Below are 12,761 nucleotides of genomic sequence, written 5' to 3'. Positions count from 1 at the left end.
ACCTGATTATTATACCTGATCATTATACCTGATTATTATACCTGATTATTATACCTGATTATTATACCTGATCATTATACCTGATCATTATACCTGATCATTATACCCGATTACTATACCTGATTATTATACCTGATTATTATACCTGATTATTATACCTGATCATTATACCCGATCATTATACCTGATCATTATACCCGATTACTATACCTGATTATTATACCCGATAATTATACCTGATTATTATACCTGATTGTTATACCCGATTATCATACCTGATTATCATACCTGATTATTATATCCGATTATTATACCTGATTATTATACCCGATTATTATACCTGATTATTATACCTGATCATTACACCCGATTATTATACCTGATGATTTTACCTGATTATTATACCCGATTATTATACCTGATCATTATACCTGATTATTATACCTGATCATCATACCTGATTATTATACCTTATTATTATACCTGATCATTATACCTGATTGTTATACCTGATTATTATACCTGATCAGCATACCTGATTGTTACACCTGATTATTATACCTGATCATTATACCTGATTATTATACCTGATCAAAGATACCTGATTATTATACCTGATTATCATACCTGATTATTATACCTGATTATTATACCTGATTGTTATACCTGATCATCATACCTGATGATTATACCTGATTATTATACCTGATTATTATACCTGATTGTTGTACCTTATTATTATACCTGATTGTTATACATGATTATTATACCTAATTATTATACCTGATCATTATACCCGATTATTATACCTGATTATTATACCCGATGATTATACCTGATTGTTATACCTGATTATTATACCTGATTGTTATACCTGATTGTTATACCTGATTGTTATACCTGATTATTATACCTGATCATAATACCTGATTGTTATACCTGATTATTATACCTGATTGTTATACCTTATTATTATACCTGATTGTTATACCTGATTGTTGTACCTTATTATTATACCTGATTGTTATACATGATTATTATACCTAATTATTATACCTGATCATTATACCCGATTATTATACCTGATTATTATACCCGATGATTATACCTGATTGTTATACCTGATTATTATGCCTGATTATTATACCTGATTATTATACCTGATCATTATACCTGATTATTATACCTGTTCATCATACCTGATTGTTATACCTGAATATCATACCTGATTGTTATACCATATCATTATACCTGATTGTTATACCTGATCATCATACCTGATGATTATACCTGATCATTATACCTGATTATTATACCTGATTGTTATACCTGATTATTATACCTGATCATTATACCCGATTATTATACCTGATCACTATACCTGATTTGTTATACCTGATTTGTCATACCTGATCATTATACCTGATCATTATACCTGATCATTATACCTGATTTGTTATACCTGATTTGTTATACCTGATCATTATACCTGATGATTATACCTGATCATTATACCTGATGATTATACCTTATCATTATACCCGATTATTATACCTGATCATTATACCTGATTTGTTATACCTGATCATTATAGCTGATTTGTTATACCTGATCATTATACCTGATTTGTTATACCTGATCATTATACCTGATGATTATACCTGATCATTATACCCGATTATTATACCTGATCATCATACCTGATCATTATACCTGATTTGTTATACCTGATCATTATACCTGATGATTATACCTGATCATTATACCCGATTATTATACCTGATTATTATACGTGACTATTATACCTGATAATTATACCTGATCATTGTACATTATACTGACAACGGGCGAACCAGGTGTAAATCAAAAGTCAAATCAAGGTAATGTCATGATCTCACCGCGAGAACTCGGGTAGTGACAAAAACACAAGGCATACTAATGAGCATAATAGTAGACATAGACCTTCATACTACACAGAGAAATAACATAGTAATATCCCTATGGGGTCATGACCATGTATGTATGTATTTATCTGTGATATTTTATTATACTTTTGTTATCATTGTTATCATTGTTATCATTGTTATCAATTCTGTAATTGGACCATTGGGTCTGTTGAATTGAAATAAATAAATAAATGACGGCACACATAGTCTTCATCGACCTGTATCTTTGTAAACCTTGTTTTGTAAGTTTGTCCGACAGTAATCAGAATTTTTCACGAAAGTCATTATATTCGGATCAAGCTCTTGATTACCGAATCAACTTCGACATTTCATTATGTTCAGCCGTTGGCCATGGGGCAAGCGTAGACAAGACCTCAACACTACAAATCAATAACATTGCTGGAAAATGACGTTGGAAACCGTCTCAGCCAGTAGTCGCAGAGAAAATATCTATACAAACGATTTAGGATCATCTTTTGTATTCTGATCACTTTAAAAACAAAACCTGTAAGACCAAGCACCAAGGGGAATGTAGATGAGAAATTCGAGAAAGATCTGTCAGGTACCCCTTAAGAAGTAGCGAAAACAAATTTAACCTACCAGGCATTTCACTCTTCTGATCAATCGCAAAATGAAACATGCACAACAATCACCCAAGGGAAACCTACATCAAAAGCTTGGGAAGGTTCGGACAATTACGTTTTGAAAAATGGCGATAACAAACCTGAATTGTCAAAATTCATCAAAACCAGGTCTGTACATTTGCGTGATTAGGTAATCTGGGTTATCGGGGAGGCCTGTTCCATTTTATATATAACCATCGTGTGACCCTGGTGACGTATAGTGTCACAAGATAACGAACCTAATCTTACATAATTACATTAACAGAACATATGCGCGTGCTAGACACGATATTGACATTGCTATTTTCGTATTTCATTGGTGCAGGAACAAAGTAAGACAAAGATGAAAGGTGTAGCATTAGTATTATTTCTGTTCGTTGGTACTTCTGTCACGTTCCCATCCTATCGTGATAGAATACCAAATGGCAGAAAGGTCCCTAATCCCTGTAAAGGATCTACTGGAAATTGGGAGGGAGTTGGACATAATATATTGATAGGCGGTGGTCCCAGGAACGTTTTCGGAAAGGTAAGTTCTTTGTTCTCACGTCGTCTAAGTTACTTTTGTAATTCGCCAGTCCGACTTGATATGTCAATTTCGCACAATATCTGTTTCAACTCCAAGTCAGCGTCCTGATTGACATTGTTTTTTCTGTCAAATGTTGTTGTCATTATTTTTTCTTATGAAAGGCAAGGTTTTCATCATAATTGTATTACAATTAACACTATATTGAGAAACAGTCTCAGCTAAGTGGCATGGAGTAACTTGGTCCAGCCGGCACAACCTTAATTCATGACAGTTCTGTGTCCAAAGTGCTTCCTTAATTGGAACTGCTTTCAGCCCAGATGAAATGAAAATGTCTTCATTGTTATATACTAACTGATTTTCTAGGCAGTGTTATTTTTGCATTTTTCACGAAGGTTCATCCGCAAATTCAACAATGCATCAAAAATTTCAAGATTAATGTTGTATTTTTTAATTCAAGACCTAAGACAAAGAGCAGCAGTTAAAAAGATTTAGTATTTGATATTGTTGTTCGGCAAATGACACTCTCAAACAGAACGAGAGGCTGAGACATATAAACACTCTCAAACAGAACGAGAGGCTGAGATATATACACACTGTCAAACAGAACGGAGGCTGAGACATGTACACACTCTCAAACAGAACGAGAGGCTGAGACATACACACTCTCAAACAGAACCGGAGGCTGAGACATATATACACTCTCAAACAGAACGAGAGGCTAAGACATATACACACTGTCAAACAGAACGGAGGCTGAGACCTGTACACACCCTCAAACAGAACGAGAGGTTGAGACATATACACACCCTCAAACAGAACGAGAGGTTGAGACATATACACACCCTCAAACAGAACGAGAGGCTGAGATATATACACACTGTCAAACAGAACGGAGGCTGAGACATGTACACACTCTCCAACAGAACGAGAGGCTGAGACATAAACACACACTCTCAAACAGAACGAGAGACTGAGACATATATACACTCTGAAACGGAACGAGAGGCTGATACATATACACACTCTGAAACAGAACGAGAGGCTGATACATATACACACTCTGAAACAGAACGAGAGGCTGAGACATATATAAACACTCTCAAACGGAACGAGAGGCTGAGACATATATAAACACTCTCAAACGGAACGAGAGGCTGAGACATATATATACACTCTCAAACAGAACGAGTGGCTGAGACATATAAACACTCTCAATCAGAACGAGAGGCTGAGACATATAAACACTCCCAAACAGAACGAGAGGCTGAGACATATAAACACTCTCAATCAGAACGAGAGGCTGAGACATATATAAACACTCTCAAACGGAACGAGAGGCTGAGACATATATATACACTCTCAAACAGAACGAGAGGTTGAGACATATACACACTCTCAAACAGAACGAGAGACTGAGACATATATACACTCTGAAACAGAACGAGAGGCTGATACATATACACACTCTCAAACAGAACGAGAGGCTGAGACATATACACACTCTCAAACAGAACGAGAGACTGAGACATATATACACTCTGAAACAGAACGAGAGGCTGATACATATACACACTCTTAAACAGAACGAGAGGCTGAGACATAAACACACACTCTCAAAAAGAACGAGAGGCTGAGACATATACACACTGTCAAACAGAACGAGAGACTGAGACATATAACACTCTCAAACAGAACGAGAGGCTGAGACATATACACACTCTCAAACAGAACGAGAGGCTGAGACATAAACACACACTCTCAAACAGAACGAGAGGCTGAGACATATACACACTGTCAAACAGAACAAGAGGATGCGATATATACACACTGTCAAACAGAACGAGAGGCTGAGACATATACACACTCTCAAACAGAACGAGAGGTTGAGACATATACACACTCTCAAACAGAACGAGAGGCTGAGACATATACACACCCTCAAACAGAACGAGATGCTGAGACATATACACACTCAAACAGAACGAGAGGCTGAGACATATACACACTCTCAAACAGAACGAGAGGCTGAGACATGTACACACTCTCAAACAGAACGAGAGGCTGAGACATACACACTCTCAAACAGAACGAGAGGCTGAGACATATATACACTCTCAAACAGAACGAGAGGCTGAGACATATACACACCCTCAAACAGAACGAGAGGCTGAGACATATACACACGCTCAAACAGAACGAGAGGCTGAGACATGTACACACTCTCAAACAGAACGAAAGGCTGAGACACATACACACTAAACTATGTTCTGAGTACTCTGTTCGTGTCAGTTTTAAGATAAAACTAAGGTCCTCAATGTGACAAGGGTATTTCAAAACAGACACGACGGAGCAACCTGTTTTCGGAAATTCTTCACTGCACGACATTTGATTGCTATATAAAATTGCGAGAACATGTAACACTGCATGAATATACCAGTTTGTGTACAGTCTTCAGGATCAAATTACTTTACACTGCTTCCATCCTTCCTTCCCAAGAAGCGCATTCATGAAAATGTGTTTTCGGGTCCTACGGTCTGGATAGCCGTTACTGTCAATAAATATGCCTCTTTTCACTGTTAGGATTTTGCATCGGCGGACTTCAAGTGGACCCCTGAGTTATGTGGAAAAGATTCGGACTCTGACGGAAAAACCAACGGCCAGGAGTTAGGCGACCCAAACTGTACATGGACCAAGGGTGGGACACCCTCAATGGCTGCTACAGGACACCCAGGTTCGTGTAATATGGTGCTTTACCTACAGTTTTGTTACCACTGCAAAGTTGCTCATCACTTTAATTTCGCGACGTACACAACGAAAATACATGCATACACACAAGGTTTAACAGTTCAGTTTAAAATACGGTCTTATATATAGATAGTTACACATGGAATACAATTATTTTGTATTATCACACATACTGTAAATTATGCATAATTCGTGTTAACTTATCGTAATTGCATAAACTCTTTGATGCGAATTTAAATTCTAAAAATGTGTTGTCATTACAGGAGTGTGTGAACCAATGGACTTAGAAGCGTGTAAAACAGTGAATGCTGAGATACTGTGTCTCTAGAACCATGTTATATAAACGTGTCCACAGTAAACGTTAAACGGCCAATATATAATTTATTCTGTCATTTCGCCAATATCAGTTGGTTGTTGACAAGCTGACACTATCGAGGAGTTGTGTACCGATAAGATCAACTTGTATAACATGTAAGGAAGGTGTATATTTCTCGCGATTAAATGTTCACCAAATGGTTCGGTCACACCGTCTTTAATTGGTCAGATGGTCACTGTACAGTCTATGAAACGTCACCGTAATGAAGACAATCAGGGATGCAGTCTAGTATTCACTTTAGAAGATGGTATATCGCTGGTTGTCGGCTTTTCAGCTGAAATGACACACATTCTTTGCTGTAATAAATTAGAAATCGTGTACTTTTACACTCAAAACACTATTATTGTATAAATGTTGAGTTCATTTCATTATTTCTCATGAAAGTCACACACAGTATTGTTTTCTTTTCAGAAATGATTTATCAAAGCTGATTTAACAAAATAAATATCAAAAATGCAAGAATACCCCGTTTCCAACACTAATAACCGTTTTTTGGCAATGGTACGGGGAAACGTTATCTAGCTGTGTTATTACTGATTGAAATGTCAACTAAAGTAAGGTTTCAACTAACATAGACAACACTCTTCTTGTTATGTGTTATTTGTACGAAGGAAAAATCAACGTTTATGACCAGCACACTGACATAATGGGAATAACCCGCTAAGGGGGAGTAATACCCCCCAAACCAAGGCATCACTCCACGAGTATAACCCGCTAAGGGGGAGTAATACCGCCCAAACTAAGGCATCCCTCCACGAGTATAACCCGCTAAGGGGGAGTAATCCCCCCACACCAAGGCATCACTCCACGAGTATACCCCGCTAAGGGGGAGTAATACCGCCCAAACCACGGCATCACTCAACGAGTATAACCCGCTAAGGGGGAGTAATACCGCCCAACCCAAGGCATCACTCCACGAGTATAACCCGCTAAGGGGAGTAATACCCCAAACTAAGGCATCACTCCACGAGTATAGCCCGCTAAGCGGGAGTAATACCCCAAACTAAGGCATCACTCCACGAGTAAAGCCCGCTAAGGGGGAGTAATACCGCCCAAACCAGGGCATCACTCCACGAGTATAACCCGCTAAGGGGGAGTAATCCCCCCACACCAAGGCATCACTCCACGAGTATACCCCGCTAAGGGGGAGTAATACCGCCCAAACCAGGGCATCACTCCACGAGTATAACCCGCTAAGGGGGAGTAATCCCCCCACACCAAGGCATCACTCCACGAGTATACCCCGCTAAGGGGGAGTAATACCGCCCAAACCAGGGCATCACTCCACGAGTATAACCCGCTAAGGGGGAGTAATCCCCCAAACTAAGGCATCACTCCACGAGTATAGCCCGCTAAGCGGGAGTAATACCCCAAACTAAGGCATCACTCCAAAAGTATAACCCGCTAAGGGGGAGTAATACCCCAAACTAAGGCATCACTCCACGAGTATAGCCCGCTAAGGGGGAGTAATACCCCCAAACTAAGGCATCACTCCACGAGTATAACCCGCTAAGGGGGAGTAATACCCCCAAACCAAGGCATCACTCCACGAGTATAACCCGCTAAGGGGGAGTAATACCGCCCAAACCAAGGCATCACTCCACGAGTATAACCCGCTAAGGGGGAGTAATACCGCCCAAACCAAGGCATCACTCCACGAGTATAACCCGCTAAGGGGGAGTAATACCGCCCAAACCAAGGCATCACTCCACGAGTATAACCCGCTAAGGGGGAGTAATACCGCCCAAACCAAGGCATCACTCCACGAGTATAACCCGCTAAGGGGGAGTAATACCGCCCAAACCAAGGCATCACTCCACGAGTATAACCCGCTAAGGGGGAGTAATACCGCCCAAACCAAGGCATCACTCCACGAGTATAACCCGCTAAGGGGGAGTAATACCGCCCAAACCAAGGCATCACTCCACGAGTATAACCCGCTAAGGGGGAGTAATACCGCCCAAACCAAGGCATCACTCCACGAGTATAACCCGCTAAGGGGGAGTAATACCGCCCAAACCAAGGCATCACTCCACGAGTATAACCCGCTAAGGGGGAGTAATACCGCCCAAACCAAGGCATCACTCCACGAGTATAACCCGCTAAGGGGGAGTAATACCGCCCAAACCAAGGCATCACTCCACGAGTATAACCCGCTAAGGGGGAGTAATACCGCCCAAACCAAGGCATCACTCCACGAGTATAACCCGCTAAGGGGGAGTAATACCGCCCAAACCAAGGCATCACTCCACGAGTATAACCCGCTAAGGGGGAGTAATACCGCCCAAACCAAGGCATCACTCCACGAGTATAACCCGCTAAGGGGGAGTAATACCGCCCAAACCAAGGCATCACTCCACGAGTATAACCCGCTAAGGGGGAGTAATACCGCCCAAACCAAGGCATCACTCCACGAGTATAACCCGCTAAGGGGGAGTAATACCGCCCAAACCAAGGCATCACTCCACGAGTATAACCCGCTAAGGGGGAGTAATACCGCCCAAACCAAGGCATCACTCCACGAGTATAACCCGCTAAGGGGGAGTAATACCGCCCAAACCAAGGCATCACTCCACGAGTATAACCCGCTAAGGGGGAGTAATACCGCCCAAACCAAGGCATCACTCCACGAGTATAACCCGCTAAGGGGGAGTAATACCGCCCAAACCAAGGCATCACTCCACGAGTATAACCCGCTAAGGGGGAGTAATACCGCCCAAACCAAGGCATCACTCCACGAGTATAACCCGCTAAGGGGGAGTAATACCGCCCAAACCAAGGCATCACTCCACGAGTATAACCCGCTAAGGGGGAGTAATACCGCCCAAACCAAGGCATCACTCCACGAGTATAACCCGCTAAGGGGGAGTAATACCGCCCAAACCAAGGCATCACTCCACGAGTATAACCCGCTAAGGGGGAGTAATACCGCCCAAACCAAGGCATCACTCCACGAGTATAACCCGCTAAGGGGGAGTAATACCGCCCAAACCAAGGCATCACTCCACGAGTATAACCCGCTAAGGGGGAGTAATACCGCCCAAACCAAGGCATCACTCCACGAGTATAACCCGCTAAGGGGGAGTAATACCGCCCAAACCAAGGCATCACTCCACGAGTATAACCCGCTAAGGGGGAGTAATACCGCCCAAACCAAGGCATCACTCCACGAGTATAACCCGCTAAGGGGGAGTAATACCGCCCAAACCAAGGCATCACTCCACGAGTATAACCCGCTAAGGGGGAGTAATACCGCCCAAACCAAGGCATCACTCCACGAGTATAACCCGCTAAGGGGGAGTAATACCGCCCAAACCAAGGCATCACTCCACGAGTATAACCCGCTAAGGGGGAGTAATACCGCCCAAACCAAGGCATCACTCCACGAGTATAACCCGCTAAGGGGGAGTAATACCGCCCAAACCAAGGCATCACTCCACGAGTATAACCCGCTAAGGGGGAGTAATACCGCCCAAACCAAGGCATCACTCCACGAGTATAACCCGCTAAGGGGGAGTAATACCGCCCAAACCAAGGCATCACTCCACGAGTATAACCCGCTAAGGGGGAGTAATACCGCCCAAACCAAGGCATCACTCCACGAGTATAACCCGCTAAGGGGGAGTAATACCGCCCAAACCAAGGCATCACTCCACGAGTATAACCCGCTAAGGGGGAGTAATACCGCCCAAACCAAGGCATCACTCCACGAGTATAACCCGCTAAGGGGGAGTAATACCGCCCAAACCAAGGCATCACTCCACGAGTATAACCCGCTAAGGGGGAGTAATACCGCCCAAACCAAGGCATCACTCCACGAGTATAACCCGCTAAGGGGGAGTAATACCGCCCAAACCAAGGCATCACTCCACGAGTATAACCCGCTAAGGGGGAGTAATACCGCCCAAACCAAGGCATCACTCCACGAGTATAACCCGCTAAGGGGGAGTAATACCGCCCAAACCAAGGCATCACTCCACGAGTATAACCCGCTAAGGGGGAGTAATACCGCCCAAACCAAGGCATCACTCCACGAGTATAACCCGCTAAGGGGGAGTAATACCGCCCAAACCAAGGCATCACTCCACGAGTATAACCCGCTAAGGGGGAGTAATACCGCCCAAACCAAGGCATCACTCCACGAGTATAACCCGCTAAGGGGGAGTAATACCGCCCAAACCAAGGCATCACTCCACGAGTATAACCCGCTAAGGGGGAGTAATACCGCCCAAACCAAGGCATCACTCCACGAGTATAACCCGCTAAGGGGGAGTAATACCGCCCAAACCAAGGCATCACTCCACGAGTATAACCCGCTAAGGGGGAGTAATACCGCCCAAACCAAGGCATCACTCCACGAGTATAACCCGCTAAGGGGGAGTAATACCGCCCAAACCAAGGCATCACTCCACGAGTATAACCCGCTAAGGGGGAGTAATACCGCCCAAACCAAGGCATCACTCCACGAGTATAACCCGCTAAGGGGGAGTAATACCGCCCAAACCAAGGCATCACTCCACGAGTATAACCCGCTAAGGGGGAGTAATACCGCCCAAACCAAGGCATCACTCCACGAGTATAACCCGCTAAGGGGGAGTAATACCGCCCAAACCAAGGCATCACTCCACGAGTATAACCCGCTAAGGGGGAGTAATACCGCCCAAACTAAGGTATCACTCCACGAGTATAACCCGCTAAGGGGGAGCAATACCGCCCAAACAACGGCATCACTCCACGAATATAACCGCTAAGGGGGAGTAATACCCCCAAACCACGGCATCACTCCACGAGAATAACCCGCTAAGGGGGAGTAATACCGCCCAAACCAAGGCATCACTCCACGAGTATAGCCTCTTAAGGGGGAGTAATACCCCCAAACCAAGGTATCACTCCACGAGTATAGCCCGCTAAGGGGGAGTTATACCGCCCAAACCACGGCATCACTTCACGAGTATAACCCGCTAAGGGGGAGTAATACCGCCCAAACCTAGGCATCACTCCACGAGTATAGCCCGCTAAGGGGGAGTAATACCCCCCAAACCTAGGCATCACTCCACGAGTATAACCCGCTAAAGGGGAGTAATACCGCCCAAACCACGGCATCACTCCACGAGTATAACCCGCTAAGGGGGAGTAATACCGCCCAAACCTAGGCATCCCTCCACGGGTATAGCCCGCTAAGGGGGAGTAATACCGCCCAAACCGAGGCATCACCCCACGAGTATAGCCCGCTAAGGGGGAGTAATACCCCCCAAACCTAGGCATCACTCCACGAGTATAACCCGCTGAAGGGGAGTAATACCGCCCAAACCACGGCATCGCTCCACGAGTATAACCCGCTAAGGGGGAGCAATAGCGCCCAAACCAAGGCAGCACTCCACGAGTATAACCCGCTAAGGGGGAGTAAATCCCCCAAACCACGGCATCACTCCACGAGTATAGCCCGGTAAGGGGGAGTAATACCGCCCAAACCTAGGCATCCCTCCACGAGTATAGCCCGCTAAGGGGGAGTAATACCGCCCAAACCTAGGCATCACTCCACGGGTATAGCCCGCTAAGGGGGAGTAATACCCCCAAACCACGGCATCACTCCACGAGTATAGCCCGCTAAGGGGGAGTAAATCCCCCAAACCACGGCATCACTCCACGAGTATAGCCCGGTAAGGGGGAGTAATACCGCCCAAACCTAGGCATCACTCCACGGGTATAGCCCGCTAAGGGGGAGTAATACCCCCCAAACTAGGCATCACTCCACGAGTATAACCCGCTAAGGGGGAGTAATACCGCCCAAACCAAGGCATCACTCCACGAGTGTTACGTTGTGATTCCATCACCGATGGCCAACGAAGTTTTCAACACTGAAGTTTCATTCGAAAATAAATAATGCTGAGGTGTTATTGCTGATATGTATTCATAAGACATATTTAAAATAGTAAAATACAAATCGAATTTCCAATTAACTTCCCTCCAGGTTTAATACAAAAATCAAATTCAACACCAACTTTTGAAAAAGAAGCAGGTGATATGTTTACCAGAGATGAATGATATTCGTCGGTGTTTTGGAGAAACTATTCTCCACTTAAAATTTTGTATTTGAAAGTTTTGTAAATTACGAGTCTCTGGCAACGTAAAGAAAAGTTTCAGATCATGGTAGCCCGAGTTCTCTCTGGCCCTGACAACAGACTTAGATAATTTGACAGATAGATATCTGGTACAGCCCAATGTCAAAGTCTGGCGTTACGGCGAGAGGAAACTCGGGTTAAGATTATGATAGAACCTGAGATCGATGCAGATAGACACACATCTTCAAAATTCCTGTACTACTTAAAATAAATCTGTGGTAACGGGTCAACACGTGCCATGTAAACACTAGGCGCAGTGAATGATCTGTGGTAACGGGTCAACACGTACCATGTAACCAGTAGGCGCAGTGAATAAACTGTAGGCCATCCTGTCGTCGAATCTTAAATTCACCAATAGGAAAATAATACGTCATTACATCAATTAGAAACCTCACAAGAATTCTTATCAAAACTTCATTCCTG

At 43.7% G+C, this 12,761-nt stretch overlaps 2 protein-coding genes across 2 annotated transcripts; both read left to right on the top strand.

The window, feature by feature from the left end:
• The first annotated feature begins 2,784 nt into the window (after window positions 1-2,784).
• On the top strand, window positions 2,785-6,788 carry LOC110442977 (temptin-like). The gene is made up of 3 exons (XM_021486884.1): window positions 2,785-3,095; window positions 5,676-5,826; window positions 6,104-6,788. The coding sequence occupies exons 1-3, from the start codon at window positions 2,913-2,915 to the stop codon at window positions 6,166-6,168; spliced, it is 399 nt and encodes a 132-aa protein (XP_021342559.1). The 5' UTR covers window positions 2,785-2,912; the 3' UTR covers window positions 6,169-6,788.
• Window positions 6,759-10,967, top strand: LOC110442963. Its single transcript, XM_021486857.1, has 2 exons — window positions 6,759-6,770; window positions 7,755-10,967. The coding sequence occupies exons 1-2, from the start codon at window positions 6,759-6,761 to the stop codon at window positions 10,965-10,967; spliced, it is 3,225 nt and encodes a 1,074-aa protein (XP_021342532.1).
• Window positions 10,968-12,761: the final 1,794 nt, after the last annotated feature.

The sequence above is a fragment of the Mizuhopecten yessoensis genome, unplaced genomic scaffold (assembly GCF_002113885.1).
Source record: "Mizuhopecten yessoensis strain PY_sf001 unplaced genomic scaffold, ASM211388v2 scaffold716315, whole genome shotgun sequence".
Taxonomy (NCBI): Eukaryota; Metazoa; Mollusca; class Bivalvia; order Pectinida; family Pectinidae; genus Mizuhopecten; species Mizuhopecten yessoensis.
The sequence above is the reverse complement of the archived record's forward strand: the minus strand, read 5'-3'. Positions and strand labels throughout refer to the sequence as shown.